The sequence below is a fragment of the Dermacentor albipictus genome, chromosome 1 (assembly GCF_038994185.2).
Source record: "Dermacentor albipictus isolate Rhodes 1998 colony chromosome 1, USDA_Dalb.pri_finalv2, whole genome shotgun sequence".
NCBI classification, from domain to species: Eukaryota; Metazoa; Arthropoda; class Arachnida; order Ixodida; family Ixodidae; genus Dermacentor; species Dermacentor albipictus.
The window spans coordinates 116,772,605-116,796,838 of NC_091821.1; the positions used below are offsets into that span (position 1 = coordinate 116,772,605).

General features: G+C 47.1%; 1 protein-coding gene across 1 annotated transcript in view; it reads right to left on the bottom strand.

The window, feature by feature from the left end:
* Window positions 1–1,880: 1,880 nt before the first annotated feature.
* The window catches only part of LOC135907860 (N-acetylated-alpha-linked acidic dipeptidase 2-like), a 69,548-nt gene continuing 47,194 nt past the window's right edge, over window positions 1,881–24,234 (bottom strand). The window contains exons 9-18 of the mRNA XM_065439614.1: window positions 23,195–23,277; window positions 20,123–20,334; window positions 19,872–19,935; window positions 19,620–19,684; window positions 13,723–13,805; window positions 11,762–11,843; window positions 9,152–9,413; window positions 4,795–4,876; window positions 3,059–3,154; window positions 1,881–2,116 (exon numbers count right to left, since the gene is read on the bottom strand). Coding sequence (XP_065295686.1) covers window positions 1,915–2,116; window positions 3,059–3,154; window positions 4,795–4,876; window positions 9,152–9,413; window positions 11,762–11,843; window positions 13,723–13,805; window positions 19,620–19,684; window positions 19,872–19,935; window positions 20,123–20,334; window positions 23,195–23,277 — 1,231 coding nt within the window. The 3' untranslated portion in view covers window positions 1,881–1,914. The remainder of the gene's footprint in view (window positions 2,117–3,058; window positions 3,155–4,794; window positions 4,877–9,151; window positions 9,414–11,761; window positions 11,844–13,722; window positions 13,806–19,619; window positions 19,685–19,871; window positions 19,936–20,122; window positions 20,335–23,194; window positions 23,278–24,234) is intronic.

The following is a 24,234-nucleotide window of genomic DNA, read 5'->3' on the forward strand; positions in this document are numbered from 1 at the left end:
TACGCACGGTAAATAACAGCTTTCATTTTAATTCCATTGACTTTGTTTAAACTATGGAGGGTTATTAGACAATAATTCAAGTACGAGCATGGGACCGAATATATACTATATAGTCGGATACAAGTTTAGAAAAAAGGGAGCGTTTACTCCTCCGAGGCGGAGGCACACGAGCACCCACCAATAGGCGCGCACTCTGGACCAACGTCATCAGCCGGACGGCCGGTGAGCCCGCCGACGGAGAAGATGGCCGCCAGCGCTTCGAACTGGGCGAGGTCGCGTCAGCTGTGTGCTTCAGCCCCTCGTCAGAGTGAATTCCAGAACTGTTTGTGATGGTCTATCATGCCGGAAATATTACTACGAGCTTACGATGTGGCATTTGTGTCGCGTGCGCTTATTCTGAGCCGTGATCCGGCGAAGGAACATTGCAGCGAGCATCGCTGTTTCTGCGCTACGCTTTGCCTGAAAACAGGACTCCGCGACGACCGCTACGAACACACATCCTGCGTGTTTGTTCCATGTTGTATTATTCTCCTGTTTGTTCCATTTTGCTCCTGAGTGACGTTACGACGAGAAAAGTTTTCCAAAGACTGGTGCCTACTGTTAGCGGCGGGTGTGTTCGCGTACTGGGTCGCTGCGTTTTTCGTCGGACGGGGTGAAGTGATGGAGCAAAACCATTCTCAGGAGAAATCAGAAAAGTGTGTGCGTATGAAACAAACCTACGAGTGTCTCAACAGAAAATATTTGCAGAAGCAGCCTTCAACGCAAAGATTTGTCACCGTCAACTTCGCGTGAACGATCATCGTCAGCAGTGAGATAGCCGAGCGTCTAGCGACGGTGTTCGAGCGTTGTGTGGCACCGTCGTTTGATTGCTGTCCACCAGTGCTCACTGCACGCGCAAGCTGTAGAATGCGTGCTGTGAAATTGTGAAGGCACAAAACCAAAAAAATATAAATGCTATGCTATTTAAAACCAAGGGTACTTATTTAAAACGATGAATGAAGCATTTCTTACCTTCCTGCCTCGACTGTATTCTCGCCCCAGGTTTGTAATGGTTGCGATAAATGCATTGTTTTATATAAGTACTTTTTCAATAGCAACTGATTCATTTTAAGCTTGGAAAACGAGTAGTACATACGCCGTGTACATGTAAACAAGCGCAATGTCCATGGAGAGCTGCTCTTTCTACTTTTGTCACTTGCAATGAAGTTAAAGAGCAGACGACGGGCAGCGTTGTGGAAGGCACGGGGTTATTTTTCTGTCGCTATCCGGCATGTGCTGTAGCACATGAGAGCTCTACTAAACCAGTCATCAAAATACAAACGTCTTTATTTATCCGAGAATTACGCGTTTCAGAAGCACGATTTGTCCAGCGGGACTATTTTAGTCGCGGAGGCAATCGGCTGTCGCGCTTCGGTCATCTGGGCGGGGCCTCCCCTTTTTTCTAAAGTTGTATCCGACTTATAGTGGCATCGGCATATCTAACATCAGTGACCGCCGTGGTTCAGTAGCCATCACGTTCTGCTGCTGATCACAAGGTTCCATTCCCTGGCAGCGGCGACCGCATTGCGATGGGGGCGGAATGCGGCAGAACGCTCGTCACGTGCCGTGCTTTGAGTGCACATAAGGAGCCCCAAGCTGTCAGAACTATTCGAAAGCTCCCCACGATGGGCCACGAAGGACGCCACAGTGAGAAATTATTGATTAATGTGCGGTTAGCTGCACAGTGCACTGCGCAGCTAACTTCAATTTGACAACGAGCAGCCAATATATGCATGGGCTGCGCGTGGCTACGTTCTCCTCGAGCACACGACTATTTTGCAGCTTCATAGCGTAAACATGAGAGAGGAAGAACAAAAAAAAAGTGTAGCGCGATAAGGGAATGGTGTCACACAACTGTTGTTTATTGGGCACGTTTCAGACCAGGCCGTCTGCCTCAACGAACAGTGTCGCCTGCATGAGAGCGTACGCCGCAAGAGAGATGTGGCGCCTCAGTTCTTCCGCGGCATTCGCCTCGTCCTGTTGCACGAGGTTTCGCAGCCGGTCGAGCTTGTCTCGGACGACTGGGAAGGCCACGACCCTCTCATGGTTGGTGTCCGACTGGCCGAAGATGACATTCCTGCGGGCGGGAATCGCGAGAGGCACGGCTACAAAACGCGGAACTCGCGTAGCGTGATGCCAGAATACGCAGCGACTTCCGCACAGACGGAGAGTGTGCCATCAACGCAGCCGAACTTAATTAAAACATCCTTTCGCGAAGGGTTTCTCGGCGTTCCATGATTGACTCGCCAGCTTGAATAGAGACAACTGCAGTGACGAAGAATGTAACGCACGCACTCGAAAGCGTCCGCATCGTTTGTCTGAAAAATAATTCGATAATAGGACGCTTCGTGGCTAAGGCAATGGCCGAAAAATGTCAACAGATCAGTGGGAGTGGTGCTATATCGTTAAGCGTTTACTTCAACCGCTTTCTTTGTGTGACTGAAACCGGCAATTAGGGAACGCACGAATAATCTGGACAGAGGCTACATAAGCATTGTCTCTGCGCCACTGCACCCACTCCTGTAGAAAAACCTACGCGATTCCAAAATGTCGGAAGAGACTTCATGAAATGATTTATCCGAGTACTGTCTGTTTCAGTTCTATCGTGCGGCCACATATTTCTGACGCTTGCTTACATCATGCGACGAGTCACATCTGCATATATAATTAAATTGATTCCTGCATTATATCAGTACATATAGTCAAACAAGACACGCAGTGACGAAACCAATCCCTATTCTTTTGCAGCGCCACTATGTGCGGGGCCACAGCACCGATTCGGCAGCACCAGAGTAACGATCATCCTGAGCACAGTTGGGACGTGCTCTTATACCAAGTATTGCCAAGCAAAAGGGAATAGGTTTGGGCATGGTGGTTATTCATCGTGATACAAGTAACATAGCGCAGTAAGGACGAGGGGCAAGTCGAGACAGGACAAGCGCCAAGATACGTACTGCAGTCTCACCAAGACACAGCCAAGACGGGGCGATCGGTCTGCCCATTGCACATATGTACCAACCTCAGTTTTCCCGAAGCTGTGGAGTTCTCTACTTCTTGAACGAAGCTGCGCTGCAAGCCCATCATCTTGTCGTTGTACCGCCGAACCTCCAGGGGGCTTGAAAGAAGGGTGAAATGCAAAGCACGGAACAACGTGAGCGCATATCTAAGATCAACCATGTTGGCCCTCCTAGGAGCACGCAAGATCATGCGGGAGCATGGGTTATATTCCGACGACAAACAAGCGCATGTCAATGTAAAAGGGCGGAGGCACAGATTATAATTGCTCTGGAGTATCCGCATGCTAGTGGATGGACTGATGAAAATTACTTCAATTTTTTTCCAATACAAACAGGTACGACCTCTTGTTTATCATCTGATGAGGAAGAGAAGCCGTATTTGGATGGGGGCGTCAAAAGTGTGCGCGGAGGGATGCATTCGTGCACAACTATGAGCACAAATTCCCACATTTGTGAAGGCGCATTCGCCTATTGTTCTCATTCTGTTTCAGGCTGAAAAGAACGAAAGATGCAATTACTACAAACAGAAGTCTGAAACTCGCAGTAAGTATGCAGGCTACATAAGCACACAGTCGCCCGCCCGTATTTGAAAACCCCTCAACACAACAATGTGCAAAAAGCTTGTCGCGAACTTTGAGAGTCCTCTGGGCGAACACATTCGGTCCATTTGCCATTCTGTGACTGCACCATCGTCTGCTTGGTGTTTTTCAAGCTAAGCTCGTATTGGCTCACAAGTGACATTGTCGTGGTCACGCAAACAGTTGCTCCCAGAGCAGAGCAGCTGCGGCAAAGGGTTTGATAAGCTGAAAGCTGCGCTGGCGCTGGAGAGTGATTCGTTAGCAAGGGTTCCAGCTGCATAGGCGCGCGCTCACGCCATGCTCTCAGCCAATCAGAGCCGTTTCGCTTCCACCGGGAAGGGAAAGGGCAGGAAAATGTTTCGCGCGCGCTGCGCCAGCTTCGTTTCCGTTCAGTTCTGTCTCGGAAAACGGACGGGACGTCCACGCGTTGTGCTCTCCTCCAAGGAACCGGCAGCATGCGAAGAGCGGCGGCGAGAACTCGCCCGCGAAAGGGTACGCCGTTGGTGCACCGATCCAGCCGTTAGAGCCGCCCGAGCCCAGGTAATCCGACAGCGGCGAGAAGAAGATCCCGAGCTGGAGGAAGCAGTAGGCCGAAGCCATCCGGCACCCTTCCCTGTGGGTTACTTTACCGTGACGAACGTCAAGTGCACGCAGGACAAGTTTCGCTCACCCCGTTTTCCGGTAGGCGAAATGTTCAAAATTTTTTGAACAACCCGCATTTGCTCCTCGGCTGCTTACTCGCTGACTATACATAGCGCCAAAGCACTTCTTTCGGCTACTGCACCTCGTTCTACGCAGCCCGTGGAATCCCACGGCTCCTATAGGTACGCCGCTGACGTGACGAATCTCTGTAGGGCAGAAGACTGGGTAATTGTTGCGAACGATATCCTAGCTCATAGCGGCTTTTCGCAGCGAAAAAAGTGAAGAGGTGAACACTTTTTTTATTGTACTAACGCAGGGATGTTGTGCTGGACATATGAGTAGGTGCTTAAATCATTTCCTGTATGTTTTACAACGCAAATGTGATTGAGCCATAATGAAGAACAATAGATGTAGTAGCGCTCTCAGTGTGCAACACAAGCACGTCATTTATGCTTGTCCTTATACGTCATATGGGGCTTGCACAAAGGAGAAAAGAGAAATCGGCTGATGCGACTTACTTCTTGAGGTCTACTTTATGGAGTTCTACCTCGAAGTAGTGCAGGTACATCGTGAAACGCTTGACGGCGAAACTAAGGGTGTCTGCGAAACAGAAGGGACGAGAAGGCGTAGGGTGATCACTTGCTCTGAATCCTCTACAACGCCTCGTTAAACTAAATGAATAAGCAAATTCAATAGAATTAGCGCAAATAATGCCAAAAAGTATCCTCGTCCTTTTTTTTTTAATTTGGCACAAATTGTTTGTTATTCCTAGCACTATATGTTTATGCCGGTAAGCAACAAACCACTGCAAACTTAGGGTCAGAGAATAGTAGCACTAGTCAGAAACAATGCAGCAAAGCTTTCGTCGCGTGGCATTGCTTATAATAGTTTATGAGCATTCTTTTTATGATATGTCCTTTATAGTATCGCTCCCCCTCAATATGCCTTGTAATGAAAGGACCCTTAAGTGTAAATAAATGACGAAGAACTATATAGGCTGCGGGCGAGACCTACTTTATTAGTTACGCTTCTCCGCTGCTGATAATTATCACATTTACATATGTACGTGTTTGCATGTGCCTCTCTCACAATCCAAGTCTTTTAGCGCATTTACGCTCAGTATCAGTTAGCAACCCGACCGAGCAGCAAGCAGCAATAGAGAGTTTTAGAATAGGGGCCCCAAAGAAATAGCGTCGAAGCCACTGCGCATGCGCGAGACGCAAAATGAGTTTGGGTTTTGCGTTGGGAACGCTATTTCACCGATTTAGCGGGAGCTCAAATAGCGTTCCCAAAAGCTTTGCGTCAACAAACATGGCGGCACCCATCGAAGCGACGGCTCTAACGTAGCACCAAACTGGGTTCGATTCGCGGCAACGCGTTAAGTTCGCAAGCTAGGAGAAGTGACTGCAGTTATCGCTTTCTCTCAACTAGCGTATGTTATGAAGATTGATTCATTAGACGCCGCTGATTCCGAATTCGAGTGTGGATTTTATGGCTCGTAGGCCTAACACGGCTAAGCTTGGCTGGTGAAGGCACGTAAAGTTGGTTTTGTTGCTCAAAACTAAGCACAACTAATTGTTTGCTGCTTGAAGAATAACCTCTAAATTGTAGTTAAACGCAAATACATGCAAGTCAAAATTACTATTCATATCATAAAATGGAATATTTTATTTAATTATTTTTAATCGTTTTTCTTAGACGCCGTAGTGGCGCTGTCAGCGCAAGACGCTATCCGCAAACGCAAAGCCCTATTCTAAAACTTTTCACTCCTGCATGCCCCAACGCTAACACCCGCAAAGCTGTTTGGGGCCCCAAAATATTGGGGCCCCTATTCTAAAACTCCTTAATGCTTCTAGTTTCTCTTGGTAGTTGCCTGGCAAAAGTCAAGAAGTTAGCTTGCGTGGAAAAAGTGATTAGTGAGCTGCAGAAATAGAGACGTTAACAGGTGTTATCGGCCACGCATGTAAAAATAAATAAATAAACTCAAGGATATGCTTGGTAGTGCGCAAGCGCAGTGCTGCTAAAGCTGTTTTGTGCGCTAGCTGCTTGCGTACGGCATTCCTAAAGCTCAACTAACTGTATGCAGCCACTAATTCCCCGACATTAAAAAAAAAAATAACGAACCATAATGGTCAAGTTTTTTTCTTTTAAACTTTATTTCATACTCGGGTATATCTTTTAATCTACTCTGTATTCGTATAGCTTTGGCGTCAGCGCCAAAAGTAACCGTCTCATATCGTACGGGGCTTCTCGCAATTCGCCACAGGCCCTGCACCAAAAATGAGTCCGTAGTCATCGAGATACTACATGGCGCATGGTGTGACAAGAGTAGCACGGTATAGTTTGGCACTTGTTTCCTGGATGCCCGGCTCACTTGTGCGCAGCCTGCTTTCCGGGATTGCTTCGAGGTTTAAAAAAATGAAGCACACTAGGAGGATATGCGACTAAATGCAAATTGTGGGCTATTGTATGGAGCAAGTCACACTTTCTTTTTGATTCTGTTTAACTGCTCAATTAGTGAATGTTAATCATAACCAACTTAGCAAGTTGGTGGTCTGCTTATCGCAATCGTGAAGTGCCGCGAGGGAAGCACATCGCTGGCGTAAATCGCAGTACCACATCACTGCCCTGTCACTTTTGAAGCGGCCGCCCACCAGGCTAAATGCGCTGTTCGTTTATACTCGGCTTGTTGAGAGCGCTGCAATTGCGGCGCGCAAGCGAGCATTGTTACGTGTTCTTCTTTTCTTTTTCATATTTCGCGGGGTTTCTTTAGGATACAGGAAACATGATTACAAAGCAACTATACGAAGTTAAAACCTGCTGCCTTAGATGTTGCCTTCAACTCTCTACAACTTTCTCATTGGAAGTTTTGCACTGAAATTAATGCTTGCGAAGTTGGTTAATTAATACTAACTAATTATGCAATTAAGCAAAATTAACCAGCCGTGGTTGCTCAGTTACTATGATGTTGGGCTGCTGAGCACGAGGTAGCGGGATCGAATCCCGGCCACGGCGGCCGCATTTCGATGGGGGCGAAACGCGAAAACACCCGTGGTACTTAGATTTAGGTGCACGTTAAAGAACCCCGGGTGGTCGAAATTTCCGGAGTCCTCCACTACGGTGCGCCTCATAATCAGAAAGTTGTTTTGGCACGTAAAACCCCACAATTTAACTTTTAATTTTTTTAATTAAGCAAAATACAAAAAGTAACCTGACTGGCTCCATAGAATGGCCAACAACATGCATTTGGTCGTGCCCTTCTATAGAGTGCTTGGACATAATTTTTTAAAACCTTGGATAAATTTATCTGGAACCCTTTGTACATGCAAAATTCGTGGCGATTAACTAAGGACAAGCGAAACTCGGAACAGGCATATAATCGATACACTTGTCGGAAATACTTGGGGAGCCTGAAATGTCGGCCATGCGCGGCCGCAGCGAGTGCTATAAGAGCGAACTGAAACAGCGACGCCACGAAGAGGATCGAGACAGCGGCGATGCGAGCACTGGTTTTGCATGCGGCGCCGGCACGTGTGCGTCCACGTTTATTTCGGCCCGCGATCGAGCCACCTCCAGCGCCACCTCTCATCATGCTGGCCTCCCACTCGAGTGGGAGAGGCACTTCCTCTGCGCCGTGGTTGCCGCGCAGCCGACGCACAGCATGCGACGGCCCGAGCCAAGGTCGACGCTGCTGCAGCTCGTCAACAACTTGCGCGCCACGAAGCCAAGGCTCACTGGTGCTGTTCGCAACCGATGTATAGACACGGGAACGCGGATGCATTTCCATACAAGCGCGCGTGCCTTTAGGAAGAGGCGCACACGCGCGCACACACACACACACACACACACACACACACACACACACACACACACACACACACACACATATATATATATATATATATATATATATATATATATATATATATATATATATATATATATATATATATATATATATATATATATATATATATATATATATACACACACACATGGGGGGGGGGGAGGAGGGCTAATATGTTCTATTGCTTCGCAGGGACGACGGTGCTTCCTTTCCGTGGGCCACCGATGACCAGAGCCGCTGCCGCTCACTTCGCCACGGTCCGCGCGCGCGGTTCTCTCGCACGAAGCGCGGATGAGAGCGCTGCAATAGCAGAGCGCACGATCGCAGTCACGTGGTTTTATTTCATATTTCGCGGTCTTCCTTTAAACGCCGAAAAAGACCCCCACGCAGCATGTACGTTGCCACAAAAAAAAATTGGATCGGTCGTTTCTGAACCCCCTCTACAAAGCAACGAAACGTGCTATAGCCCTAAAGTCAATATTTAAAAAAATGCATGATTCATCTTAAGCGGAATATAAAAAAGAATACTCGAAGGAGCGCCACGTGACGGCAAACCATATGTCGTTGGTTTGGTTCAGCTGCGGCTAACCACCTTTCTTTTAAAAAAAAAATCCTTGGTTCAAGTTAAGTGAAACACCCTGCATATAGTGTACCTTCTCTGGTACGCGCGATGTTTTCCAAGCGGTACCTGCAAATGTTCCGTGGTGCATCAACCAAGCTAAAACATGTCGCGCTGACGTTCCCTGTAAAAGCGTAAGGTATATATATGCGGTCAGCTTGACCCGACCCGACTTTGAGCATAAAATCCTGCATCATTCCTTTCATTCTCGATGCATCCAAGAGCTTCCCATTTACGAATTATCAAAATCGACGAGCTCCATCCTTAACGTGTATCACGAAAAGAACCGGACAAAGTATCCCAGTACGAAGAGAAGCCCCGTATACTGAGGTGCATACGTCGCCTCTCTCTGTGCGCTTGTGAATGAGCCAAGTGGTTAAGCCCTTGCTGCGAGCGGCCGCACGATTACCGAATTTGATGCCAAGCCTGTCCAGGAGATCCTTGTGCTGGGCGCTGAGCTCGTTGAACTCCATGTTGAGACGTCCGGCGAGCTCCCTCAGGTCGTAGGGCAAGAGGACGGCCTCGGACCACTGCCACAGCAGCGCGATCAGCAGCTCCCGGCACATGCGGTGCACCCGGTAGTCCGAGTCGATGAACTTGTCCGCCAGTTCGAACACGTCGTACGACGTGCCCAGCGCCGGGAAGTACAGACCACCCTTGCTCGCGTTGTTCTGCGCGCAAGAGCAGGGCCGCGCTGTGCTGGTATGGACAATTCCGCCACATGGCGGAATTTGGTCTGCGTACGGCATTCCAGGATAAACACGGCATCTCGTACCAAAAAGAAACGGCGCGGAAGACCAAAGGTTATCGTCATATTATAAATAAAAAAAAAAAGCTGGCTTTCCGTTTTCAGTGTGCGGAGTGAGACGCATTGTTCCGTTGGCGCAGCTCTTCTGACGTCCATCGAAGTCAGGATGGAGTCTTGTCTGTTCTTCTTAACTGGCCTGAAGTGCTAGACAGACATCTGCCGATATATGCATGCTTGCAGGAATGAACAACTGTGTGGAGATCTTCTCGCGCCCTATGCTAATGCTGCCGCGTACTCTCTATTCTGCTGGTACCTATGTCCTCTTCCTTGAAAAGCTGTCAGAATTTAGGCTTATTTATGACTACAGGTTTACACAAGAAAGATGGCAGGTAATTACGTGGTGAAAAGACGTATGTTTTTCTCCAGCACTCAAATGCAAGATCGCGCTCCATGATTACACACCGCACGGTGGCCGTCTGGAATCTATATACATGGTGATCATTCTTAAGCTTTACGGAATTTTCGAAAATCACCTGTGGCAGATAGCATAATTATTGTCCCTGAACTTGATTAATCGAAGAGGCGGACATTACTAGCACGAGGAACCAAAACACATACTCAAATAATCAACGAAAATTTAATATTTGGGGTTTTACGTGCCAAAACCACTTTCTGATTATGAGGCACGCCGTAGTGGAGGACTCCGGAAATTTTGACCACCTGGGGTTCTTTAACGTGCACCTAAATCTAAGCACACGGGTGTTTTCGCATTTCGCCCCCATCGAAATGCGGCCGCCGTGGCCGGGATTCGATCCCGCGACCTCGTGCTCAGCAGCCCAACACCATAGCCACTGAGCAACCACGGCGGGTAACGAAAATTTAATTACTAACTTCTCAATTACTGCACGGCACATATTGCAATTTACGAAATGTAGCTGGTGAGCTGGCAAGATGTATCCACTAAATTAATCTCAATTTCCAAGATGACGCCAGTTTCGACATATTTCCCAAAGTGTGGCACGAATTACATGGACGTGCCAGTTACCTTTGTGCTTCAATGCATAAAAGAGCGTTTTGTTAAAGAAGTAAGTGGAACAACGGTGCAGCTTTAGGGCAAGTTTGAGGCGCATATCTCCAAATTACTTTTACCCTAATTGCGTCTAGGTTGGCCTGTTTCTTCTTCGCTAACTTTCTTGTGCGGTTCTTCCGGTATGGTTCACCTGAACGCGAGCGCGAAAAGAGCCGGAAGCTTCTGCGCTGAATCCGCGCGCACGCCAACTGCGTGCGCATGCAAAACAACGTCACGAGCCCGCTCGGTGCGTTTATGCAGAAAGCACGTGTTCACAGCTGTTTCGTTTTGTCTCGTCAGTTTCCGGCTTATTCTTAGTAAAGCGAAACTGGGACAATGGACTGAGCATAATTGTGTGCGTATACATGCTTCACTTAAAGCTCAAGTGAAAGGACGCCGCGCCTTTGTTAAGATAACCCCCGCATTCTAGAACGTTCCTCCACCCAACACTCCACCACGGAAGGCCAAGAATTGCATGGCCGTCTGATCCAAAGGGAATAATCGCCTATCAACGTCAACAGGAAGTGGAGGAAGCGCTTCGAGTCGATGATCGTTTGAGAATACGGGGGGGGGGGGGGGGGGGGGGCAATCTTCTACGACATTAACAAAGAAAAAAGAAGAAGGAAACGTATTAAGAAACGGCGGGGACGAGATGTTTATAGCGATAGCCGAGGGTGCGCTTGCAAGTGCTTATGGTATGTTTTTAAAGATTATTAAAGTGAAAGGTTATTAATTTTTATGCGTTTGAAAGTTTTAATGAATGATTCAACACGTTACGAGTGTTGGTCTTTGTAACGCAACGCGATATTCACTGTCGCGAGCCTCCATTCGCTGTGAAAGAGGCGCGGTCGGATCACCGTCGACGTCTGTGCCCGACTGCAGTTATATCATTGGCTCGCTCGAAATGTGTCCGGTCTAGTTCATTCGTGGTGGTTTTTTTTTCCTTGTTTTTTTTTCAAGGGGAACACTGATCGTGATTGCTACGTTGAAAGCCGCACAAACGACTCTCTAAGTATTTCGGCACTCGCTTCGATAGAACTCGGGCATTAGTAAGATCCATCACAAAGTGAAATGAGAAGCAAAACAGAAAGAAAACACAGAATCGACCGCGGCCCACTGAGTCCGTGTGGCTGTCGTGACGTCATGCACACAAAACCCGCCAATAGGGACTGGGACTCGCACACGGCTGTTTTGTTTCTTACACCGAAGGCGACGTCGAGGCTTGGAATCCCGGCAAGTTGCATAAACGGTGTGAAGCCCCCAGTCTTCCTAAGCATGGGCAGACTGAAAAGAAAAAGAAATCAAATCGTTGATGACTCCTCTGGTATGAGTGCACCTGACCATGTGCACCTAAAGGAAGCAGTCTTCTTGGTGGACAGGCGGCCTTGTGAGACACCTTTATACTTGACATGGATGTAAGGGCAACCAAATGAGCTCTGCGGCAATCCTGAAGGCGGACGTGGTATTATGAAATTAGGGCGAACACATTATTAGCTTAGAACGACAGAAAGCTCAGCAAGTTGGAAAGCTTAAATTCATGAGTTTAAAACACGGGCGCAAGAAGAACGAGCGTTTGTGCTGTCCGTCTCGTTCTTCTTATGGCCATGTTTAGCATGCCTGCCTTTCCGTACCGCATCATTAGGATTATTAAACTATGTGGTTTTACGTGCCAAAATCACGATCTGATTATGAGGCATGCCGTAGTGGGGGACTCTGGAAATTTGAACCACCTGGGGCTCCTTAACGTGCACCTAAATCTAACTACACGGGTGTTTTCGCATTTCGCCCCCACGAAATGCGGCCGCCATGGCCGGGATTCGGTCCCGCGACCTCGTGTTTAGCAGCCCAACATCATAGCCACTAAGCAACCACGGCGGGTACCTCACCATTAGTATTAATGCGCTCATAGCGGCTTCGATTCGGAATGAAGGATCTGCACATAAGTTAGATGGTATTGTCCCCAAAAGAGTTCACGGTCCTTCAATACCTTTTCAAAACAGTCAAGGCCACCTGTTCTCCGACAAGAGCTGCTAGGTCCTCTAAATATGAAACGGAAAAGGTGATATACCTCAATTCATCCACCAAAGTCTTGTAGCGCCACAAGACTCGGATTACACTCGGATCGGATCGGATTACACTCATTGCGCAGCCCGCAGTCGCTTGGTCCTGATCGCCTGCTCACTGTTCGGAAAATTTCGAAAATACCTGTACGTGGCGAGAAGCTATGGTTTGTGCTCCGTCGAAATGACACGTTTATGCTGAAGTCGTGATGATTCCTTCACTGGAGACCATTGCGGCTTCTGACATGCTCATTTTTCTAGTGGGACTAATATTCGTGCCAGCTCTCATTACGGTTTATGTGTAAGATGCAGCGAAGCCAAAAAAAAAAGATGCCACAATAACAATCGGATCTATGTGACCTCATAAAAGGAGGAAAACTTTCCTCGGAGCAACAGTCGGGCGAATGCTGTTTCAAACCAAGTGCGCAGACTGCTTACGAGAAAAGGAAGGGGAAAAAAAAAGAAGAGGGGAAGAAAAAGGAACGCGTGCTTGCAATTCGACAAGTGCTTCGTTTACCAGCCGCAATGCTTCCTATTTATAGTAAAGCATATGTAGCCCGTATCCCAGGGCAAATTTCAGCCTGGAAAACTAACATGCGGGCTGATTCAGCTGCAACAAGAGCTCTGCCCCATCTGACGATGCGCCCACAATACCATAGAAAATAATCTGCAGTCACCGACTCCCTAACAGCGTTCTCTATCGCTTAAAGGAACCTACTACGGCCGGGCAGGAAGCCGTTCCACAGATTTTGATTTTTGCAGGTTTAGAAACACAACTGCCCGACCTGAACCTCGCGGCTCGCACTCGCGTTTCCTCGACGCCAGCGAGACACGTGCGGCCTTTTCGTTCGACAATGCGGCCGGTGGCAACATCCGGCAGTGCGGCGCTACAAGTCGCTTGCAATGGCAAAATGTGCTGCTTTTTAGGCATCGGCGCGCAAGAACAAACGTGCTCAAAAGGCAAGAAGCAACGCGTCGTCTTGACTTGAGTGCTTGGTCACAGTTGTATTTGTCCCAAAGCAGCTCCGAGCGACGCATTTCGCCATCGCGTTGTTTCACCGGCAAACTGAAGCAGCAGCACTGATGTCTTATTAGCCGCTTACTCTGGCTGGCCGCTCTCTCCAGACGCTGCGTGCAGGTCATTGAGCCAGGCATTGTAGTAACTTGTGTTCCTGTAGTGAGGCACCTGTCGGCAGAGTGGGGAACACCACATAATCGAAGTTCATACAGTAATTCACGCACGCTTAACAAAGTTACTGTCCAAGTGTATACAGAGCTACATCATGTGTGCCTTAAAGTGAACCAAGTCTTTCCCTGTCAGCTGGCTCATGCAGCCTTTCTCCTACTTGCTGGATTATGTGGGAACGTTTGTCTTCATCCTCCTTCTTTACCGTTCTAGTTTTCAGATTTTACTATGCAAAGCGGTCTTCACGAGAATAGAAAAGAGCGAACGAACGCTGTAGACTCTCGCCTTGAAACTCGTCCGTTTATGCCGGTGAGGGTCAGTAGTATGAAGCATGGTAGCACTTGTCTCGTGCGTGACCACGTGCCGCCCAACCTTAAGCAAGATATTCTAGGCACAATAGTCGATCAGTAAAAGCTGTATTGTACGAGTGAAGACGCGAGTCCTCTGCGCGGTACGGTTATTTTGTGCTTTTTGTTTTTTTTTTTGTTTTGCGCTAAAACGATCAAGAATGAACTAGCGCGATCTAGTTAATTGTTAGGCCACTCACACCGCAAGCTCTCGTGCAAAAAGTAACAAATAAATAAAAGGAGTCTTTATCATGTTCGTCAAATGATCGCTGCTTATAATCACCAAGGTCGAAATGGTCTTTCGAATCAGATGCGAACGGAATATAAGCGTTCGCCGCGCATTGAAAATCCCTATATTTGTACAAGAGCGACAGCTGGTTGTGGCGACCAGTTTGGAGCGTCGTGGTGACGTGAGCGGTGGTCTCTCTGCCTTTTGTATACGCAGGCGGATTCACGCGGCAAGCTAAGCATGCTCGCAGACGCAGCGCCTCTATCAATAGAAGCGCACCTGCCCGTCGTACACGACAACCCGGCTCAGTGCATAAAACGAATAGAACGATAGGCTGCGCAATGCGTGTCGTGTACTCGCAATGCGTCACCGGTGACGCGTTCAGCGCTTCTGGTCTCTCCAATGCTATTCACTGCATGCTTAGAAGTGTTCAAGCCATTCGACTGGAAAGGATTAGGAGTGAGGATCAACGGCGAATATCTCGGCAACATTTGCAGATGACATTGTCCTGTTCAGCAACGCTGGGGATCAATTGCAACAAATTATTTATGACTTTAGCCACGAAAGTGTAAGAGCAGGGTAAGAATAGGTTTGCAGATTGTGTATGGAGAACGCAAAGGTAATGTTTAATAGTGTGGCAAAAGAAAAATAATTTATGGATGGCAATCAGTCTTTAGAATATGTGCAAGAGTATGTTTATCTAGGTAAATCACTCGAATGAACCTTGATCACGAGAAATAAATTTACAGAAGAATAAAAATGGGTTGGAGCGCATACGGTAGGCATTATCAAATCACGACCGGCAGCTTACCGCTATCTTTGAAAATTAAAGTGCACAATCATTGCATTCTACCGGTGCTAACATATGTGGCAGAGACTTGGAGGTTAACACAGAAGCTTGAGAGGAAGTTAAGGACCATGCGCCACAAACGATGGAACGAGAAATGTAAGGCGAAACGCTAAGAGACAGAAAGACAGCGGTGTGCATTAGAGAGCAAACGGAGGTAACCGATATTCTAGTGGACATTAAGAGGAATAAATAGAACTGGGTAGACCATGTATTAATTGCGTAGGGCAGATTAGCCGATGTTTTATTAGAGTTGCAGAATGGGCGCCAAGAGAAGGGAAGCGCAGTCGAGGACGTTAGATATAATTAGGTGGTGTGATGAAATTAGGAAATTTTCAGGGATAACTAGGAATCAGTTAGCGCAAGACAGGGGTAATTGGAGATCGCTAGTAGAGGTCTTCCTCTTAACGGCGGACATAAAAATAGAATGATGATGATGATGATGATGCAGATTTAACGCCCCCCCCCCCCCCTCAGACACACACGCTTTATGTGTTTGTGTTGCTGTTTAAGTACTCCAGTTAAGTGCTGAATGCAGCATCACGATGTACGTGGCGAAAGTAAAGGTCTGCATGCTTTGTAAAAAACATTTTTCCCCTAATCGCAAAGGTGAAAGTGTAACATCGCGTGGTAGGTTGCCATGTCGACACTGAATCCTGGATTTTCATGTCAACTCGCGTATTCTAAACGCATTTCACCGGCGCTTTTTCGCCGTCTGTGATGACACAAAGTTCTAGATAAAATTGGTGCCAGTTTTCACGAAAGCTGACAAAGAAGTATTAATCATTTACGAAATCACTTCCGTGTAATTTTGAAACTGATTGAATACAGTAAATTACTATGCACAAAGTTATGTATTATCTATTATGTACAATGCAATTAGCATTGCGAAACGCGGTGTTCGCAATTTAGAAACGCCCACTTGGAGTCGCGCAATAAAACATTTTGGCTAGCATACCGATAAAGCCGACGAAGGGCCTCTATTCCTGAGTCAATTCCTGCTCTATTCAAAATAGGTAGAACTAGTGAATCGAATTTGGATAACGATTACTCTCGGAATTGAGATATTTGAAACCAAAATTTGCGTGATGCACCTGCTGATGATTACATTTCTGGTAAACTTCAGTTTCCGCGCGTCTCCACACTAGTAACGTATGCATGCAGTTGCAAAGACAAGATTCGTTAAACGCCGCAATATTGTGTTTATGCTAAAAAGGGAAGCAACAAACACGCACGCTCTCTCTCTCTCTCTCCCCTCACACACACGTTCAAGCACGCACGAAAGACGCGCGCGCCCACTCTCTGCATCGTACTCGTTCCAACACGCAAAGCAGCTGCAACCGGATGGCGTACAACACAGGTGCGCATAGAAGCAGCCTACCAAAGTCGGGTGGCCTCGATGCAGGACAGCGAATGTGTCAGACTCGTGTGCACCATTGCTCATCTATAGGGAAGCTGCAGAACGCAACGACACCAGGATGCGACATAGCTGCTGTCAGGGTGTGTGTATGCAGGAAAGATGACTGTCCTCCTAGTGTGACCCGCGCGAATGAGCCTGCAAGCGCACTGACTGAAACTACGACGAACCCTATAGTGGCACAAGTATTGTCGAAATGCAAGCGAAACACTTGTACAGGGCGAGTTTTCAAACGTTTACCGTCGATCAGTATAATCTGAAGCGCCGGATAGTGAAGAAGTAGAAGACACTCGATGAATTCGTCTGTTCTTTTACAGCGAAGCTGCTTCTATTTCGTCGGGATCTTTCGCGTCCGCGTGCGCGGGGCTCACACAAAAATTGGAGGACGCTTAAGCTTCGCCTTCAAGAGTGGGACGCGACAGCGTTCCCGTCGACCCGCCAAGGGGTATAAGACAATGCGCTACGGCACAGCAATCACTTACGATGCGCCCCGCATCGGACTTAGCGCCCACCTATCACGCGGTGAGCGTCGAGCAACGCAGCGTTCGGCGCGTCAACGAAACGTGCGCCTGAGCGAACGAAACGAACCAAAGAACTCGGTGTCTCGGAGGGGAAACGATCTACGCCAGCCAAACGTCGTGATCGGCACGGGCAGAGAGATAGATAGTAATCTAAACCGGATGCACGGCGAAGCGTCGTCAGGGGAGAGGGAGTCCTGCGACGCGCCTGGCAGCGGTCCCAATGCGCGCGCGGCGCGCCTCCTGTCGGGGCAGCGCCGTACATTGAGAGGAGGGGGTCTTCTGTGTTTGCCGCAAGATGGCTCTGCGTGTGCGGAAAGCGCAGAAGAAATGCAGCGGAAACGCACTTCGCAACTCGTGTAATTGTGACTTCTGTACGTTACATGTTCATAATTACCGATATACACCGCAGTATAACTTTCCACGGCTCGTTTCGAAGGCAACACCGCATTCACTAGAGGCGCGTTTGCACCGCTTGGAAGCATCGAACTCGTGGCTGAGTGGTAGCGTCTCCGTCTCACACTCCGGAGACCTGGGTTCGATTCCCACCGGGCCAATCTTGGAAGTTGCTTTTTATTTATGAAGCGCCTGCCGTGATTTATCGCTCACGGTCAACGCCGCCGACGCCGACACCCGACGCCGACGACACCGGCTTTTCTGCGACACGAGCTCCTTAACGCTATCGCGTTAAAAACAAAACGGCAGCTGGAAGGTTTTGTGTTTAAGTTTCCGCGTAACAGGATTACGTTTTCTCGTATAGTCGAATTACAATCCGATGCTATCATGTATGCAGCTTGTGTGTAAGTCGTATTTTACGAATTTACTGACGCATGTCAATCTGAGAAATTCAATTAGTTCAATAATGCACTTGCGCTGGTCGGACGGCCTGTCAGAATGAAGATGTATGCTGTGCTAACGGCAAGCCTGTGGCATATGGCGTGTTTGGCGTCCAAGCCTTGGGGTGCCGCCATCATCGAAATGACGACAGCGTACCGCCGGCAGCGCTAATTGAAGCGCCAGCTAAACCTTTATATTGTAAACTTTATTTGTAACGCTTCAACCCAATACGGACACAAAAACATGTCTGCTTTAAATTTTAAGCTGTTTGAAGCAAATTCAGCTTTAACTCTGAAAAGATTTATATCGTGACAACTTCTCAAATGTGTAACGGCAAGAGAGAGAGTAGGCAGTCTGGACCAGAAGACGAACAGTGGCGACAGAATTTGCCCTTGTGATAGCTACGTGTTTATGCTCAAAGCGATCAGCAGTTTGTTGAATATTGTGAACGAAGTGGTGCGACATCTTCAGCTACAAAAGTGGAGGAACTTTAGCAGCATGCCAGCCTGCCACGGCTCTATGTGGTCGGATGTATTTTTTTCATTAAGCGGCGGGCAGCTTGTGTTCACCAGAAATGTGTGGCGGGATTGTACATACTGTATTTTTGCACATAAGCACTTATGCATGTTATGCACCAGTATATCTTCTGAAACGCCATTCACGTGCCTTTTATTTCATCTGCTGTGCGGTACTCCTCACTAGCGTCATTGCGCTTTCGATACACGTTTAACTTTTTAAGCCACCAGAAATTATTCAGACGTCGCCTGTCGTTCTTAAATTTACATTATGAGTGAATAATATTGAAAACATAAGTGAACATTTTCTGGTATCAGTGCAACATAGTTAAAATCCAGGCGGCTGTAACGCCGCCTGCAAGAACCGGCCCGCTTGGTCCTGGGAATGCCAGGTGCTTGCTAACGGTACCGTCACATAGCGGCCGCGACCACTCAGACCTCAAACAGCAGCTGTTTTTCAGCTTCCGCGCAGCAGATTTATGTTTTCTTGTACAATCGAATAACAATCCGAAGATATCATGTCTGCAGTTGGTGGTATGTAAGTCGTACTTTACGCATTTTGCTGACGCAATTTAATTTGAAACATTCATTTAGTTCAATAATGCACTTGCGCTTGGCGGAAGGCCTAGAAGAATGAGGACGCGGCTGCACTTCCGCGCACGTGCGTGCGCGCGTGATGTACGCCGCCTGTGGTGGTGGAGCTTGCGTAGCGTCGGCAAAAGCTTCCCTGTACATACATCCACTTTCATAGGGTGGAATGGAGGAGGATTTTTATTTTTTTACCTGCGTCCTTGTTTGGGGCATGACAGTACGGGATTTCAGGCATGTGCTGACGCTCGAGACTCAGCAGGGCGACGCTCTGACCCGTATATGGGCACGTGGCGTATATAGGAGACGTTCATTTACTTATGATCACACTACTGATCGACTGTCGTATTTATATATATATATATATATATATATATATATATATATATATATATATATATATATATATATATATATATATATATATATAGCCGATTTCACGGCTAAGGAGAAGGCTCGTTCTCCCTCAGTGCACTGCGGAGCCATCAAGACAAAACATTTGGCCAATCGTCTTACCCATTTTCCAGCTTCTCTAAATGACTTCGAGAACACAGGCGAACCGGTAACCGAGAACTCTGGCCCTGCAGTATGAAGGAAAGACCGCGAGAGAAAGTATAGCGCACAGCTTGATAAGCAACGACCGCATCGATCCACACGCGCAGAAATCTAGAAAAGGAACCGGAACTTGATGGCGTATGGAAATAGGTTGTCTATAATGAGCATCGTTGCCCCTGTTGTTCGCTTGACACACATCGAGTATTGGCTGACCTGAGGTGCAGATGTCCGAGTTCAAGTAGGCTACCGTTCTTGTCGATATCTTGTGCAGTTGTCCCTATGGAAAAAAAAGAAAAACTGTATTAACTCGCAATTGTGTCCATTTTCTCGCTTGCAGCGAGACAGCACGGAATTTTAAGACTCCTCAGCGTCCTCGAAAGCATGACGATAATCACCAGCGGCTAACTTCCGCGGGAACCACGAAAGGGTGCGAAAAGGGGGAACGGATACGAGCTGTGTCGTACCTCGATGAACTCGGTGGCTCCGATCTCGCCAAACTCATGCGCGTCCCAGGCGCCAAACACGATGGTCCTGCGTGGCCGCCACGGGTGCTTCTTGTCGACGTACTGCTTGTTGATGATGAAGCAGAGGCCGAGCGCCTGCGCCAAAGCCGAGCCCGGAGCCACGGCGCCACCGCCCCACGAGTCCAGGGGCACGCCGAACACCACGTACCGGTCTGCGCGCCCAATGTACACGCGCCGAGACAGATGCCGCTGTACAATGCATCGCCGCTCGCTTCCACAGCAACAAGTGCAGGCAGCCGGAGCAGCGCAACACCCGGAAGTAAAATTCGGTGTAAGGAACAGTAAACTGAAGACGCTAATATTTCTGCAAGACTTCCCTGTCGAAGGTAGCAGAATTGTAGAAGTAACCCTTCATGCTGGGGCCCGCGTACACGTCGTCCCATAATAGTGAATCTCAGAATTTTCGGAAAACTTATTGCAATTATGGAACAACTCGGCAGACAAAAAGACAAATCGAGCGAGTGAGTATGATCAGATGAGCACGACACAGGGAAAAATAAAGGGGGGGGGGGGTGATTTTTAGCGAGAGAGAAAAAACTTTCACTTTGGCAGGAATCTGCCGCACGACAGAGGTCGCATGTAAAGCAGAAGCCACTTGATACGATTTCTTGTCCGAAGTGGGTTACGACTCGTCGTGCTAATAACAGCCGCATCGCACAAGTTTCCCAAGGGTTCCATCAAGTTTCATCAGTCGGAGCAGCCACCTTTCAGACGCGCTGCGAATCGTATCGGACGCAGTTTCGTACCACGTGTCTCGTGCTGTATTGTTTTGGCAGCATGAAAAGGACAAAGAAGGACGCCGTGAAGGAGGAAAAAGGTACGTTCCCCCGATTTATTATTCTATGGCTCTTTTCGGCTAACACCCCTGCTTCTTTTTTTGACACCACGAAGAGGATGAAGAAGAACTCCCTCAAAAAGAAAAAAAGGTACGTTCCCCTGGATTCTTGTTCTACGGCTCTTATTGGCTAACACCACACTTTATTGTTCTGACATCAGGAAGATTATGAAGAAGAAAGCCATGAAGAAAAAGAAAGCACGTTTCCCTGCTTTCTTCTTCTACGGCTCCTTTTGGTTATGACCCGTACGTTCCACTGATATATGAAGTGCCAAGAATGCCCCCGTCCCCAGAGAGATTTCCTTACTCATACCCGTTACGAAATTCCTTATAGGATGAATCAAGGCGTTGAGAAAGGCTAGCTATGACGGAAACGTAACACGCGACAATTAAGAGAAGCCACTGCCAGCGAAAGAAACGAAACGAACGCCATAACAAGAAAAAAAAGTCTCGCACAAACGTCGCATCCCCTAATAGCATCACCGATCAATGTATCCTTCCGCCAGGTTCTCCATTCGCGGCACTTTATTGTAGGTGACGGGATACGAAGCTAAGGAGGAGCTTATATTTACTTTGTCGTCTTACTGAAAAACCCCGCCTATATAGTAGAGGCTCTGATATATACGTACACAATATTCTGGAGGCTGTTGTCAAAGACCGTATAACGAATATTTGTTAATCGTTTGTTAAAAATTAGTTACAAACTGGTCGTAACAACCGACTTGATCGTTCCTTAACACAGATAAAGAAAATAAGTTAAACGCGCACACATGCTGATTTACGCTGAGTTTTGGCGCAACTTGATAAAAAAGTGAGGCAACGTCAAATGGGGATATGCAGCAAGCAAGTATATTTAGCGGAATAATTTCCTAAGCTGCGTTCAAATAACAAGATTATAAGTACAGTGTTATAAGTAAGGTTACAAAAGTAGGCGTTAGAAATACAATATAAGAAACGATCACCCGACTATGGCCCCGCATATGAAACTAACTCGAAAAGTTAACTATTTATTAAATCAGCATTATATGACCCTAATTCTGATGACATTACATCGCTTATTTTTTGTTTCCGTAATACTGCTGCCCTTTTTATTCCTGTTGCCTTCTAATGTTGACTATTGCATGTACTTGTCGATTAATATTGTGTATTTTTGTAAAATATGTTTTACTGTTGTATTTGTTCATCGTAATGCCTTTTGAGTTGTCCATGCGTGAAACTACGTAATATTTACCAGCTGAGCCGCTAGGCTCTGGCTACGGGATCAAAGAGTGTTTCTATCTGTTCGATTTTTGGAAGGCAAATGAACCTCACTTGAAATACAACCAAAAAAATGATTGTCCACATGAGATCTCGTGCCGAGGCTACACCAATCCTCACAAACAAAACTTAAAAAAATAGATGTACTAAAAGTGGATTTTTGTCCTTAGCTCTCACAATTAGACGAATAAAAGTGAGTTGTTAGTCGAAGTCAATGTTTCAACTCTCAGTTTCGAGCTCTACAGACACCCCACGGTGTTCAGACAGTTGCTGCTTCTCCGTACAAGACAAAATTCGATGTACCCGAGTTCCTCAATTGGGGCGTGCTTTCTGCTCTTGGCTGCGAACTCCTATTTCTTTTCTATCACATTATTGTATACCCTTCGCCTTTCACACCAGATCACGAAGACATAGTTTGCCTTAATAATGAGGTTGCTGCAGAAATCCTACACTGTTTTACAGCATGAACACTATCGTTATATAACACTGAGCAGGGCAACGCTCCGCCATTTCCGCAGCGCAATAAGACACTGCTGCTGCGAGCAGCTTCAAGAAATGTCATGCAAATCAGTACGCTCTATGTGCGAACTGCTACTCTCGTGACGTCTTAGAAGCGTCTTAGACCTTAAGATTTCTTAAGGTCGTTACATGACGCACTTCATTTATTTCATTTTTTTTCACTTATACAACGAAAGCATCTTGTGCCAAAATAACAAAGAATCCGCACAGTAACGTCTGCTACTATCCGGCTCCGATAGGCCTGAAAAATGCTATAATGACTCTCACTGCATTCCAAATGTACTAGATGAAATAACAGTGGTCAATATTGAAAGTCTGGCGGTCACCAACGCTCAATGATATACACCGGATGCCTTTTTAGTCCCGCTCTCGAAATAAAATATATAAGGTAGTTGTATAACCTGGTTCAACTTCTCCAGGGAAGTAAGCCAGGACGTTTTGGATGTTGCTCTCGTGGATGACGTTGTTAATGTGTACCGACAACCTGCGTGACGTACAGTGGAAAATACATTTTTAAAACGTCCTCGCTTGTATAGAGTACACAGTGAATGGTTATCGTCTGCGCATCAGGGTTGCAAGCAAAAAAGATACATCCACACATCAAATTTTGTCAACGCGTGAGAGTGCGCAGCGAATGTCGACAGCAGCGGTAACCGTATATATACGACACAACCAGTTGCATGTTTTGTTTCTAAGCTAATTCCATAGAGCAATCTATCGCGTACCAGGCGCGCGCCATAAATTAGGTTTAGAAAATGCGAAACTCGAGGTCAAAGCACGATTCTGTGTGAAATTCGCTAATATGCATATGCAGAGTTGTTGCCGGGATAACTACCGGCAAGAGCGAATAAAACCACGAGCGCGAAAGGCAAGGAGGGGAGTCATTCGCTACCTTAGACAATATACTCGCCGCTTTGGCTCTGTGGCTACGCCGTACTGCTGCTGGAAATGCGGCCGCGTGTTTGACTGCCGGCAGCTAAGATGCGAAGTGCAAAATTGCTCGTCAACTTACGTTTAGCTGCACGTTTATGTACTTGCAGGGGTCAGAATTTATCCGAAGGCCTGCACTACTGCGTTTCTCAAAGCCCAGCCTGTAGTGTACTAGAATTATTCTAGTACACTATAGCCCAGCCATTAACGTGTTGTTGTGTAAACCCCACCACTGTCTCGGATAAGAAGATGGAATAGCGCGTGTCCCAGTTGTTTCTACTTTTGCGCTCATTGTAACGTGAAATGATAGAGCTTTGATGTATAGAAAGGTTCTTAAATTTCTAGATGCCCTGTCAATAAGTGCTGTGCTGAAAGTGCCTTGACAGTGTACTGAAAGTGCCTATTGATTGCGCAGAAATTAAAACTAATTTATTAACTACTGACACCACTCAATGCGGTGATCTGAAGATTTGATTATCTTCACATCAATATAAACAAGATGTTTTAGACT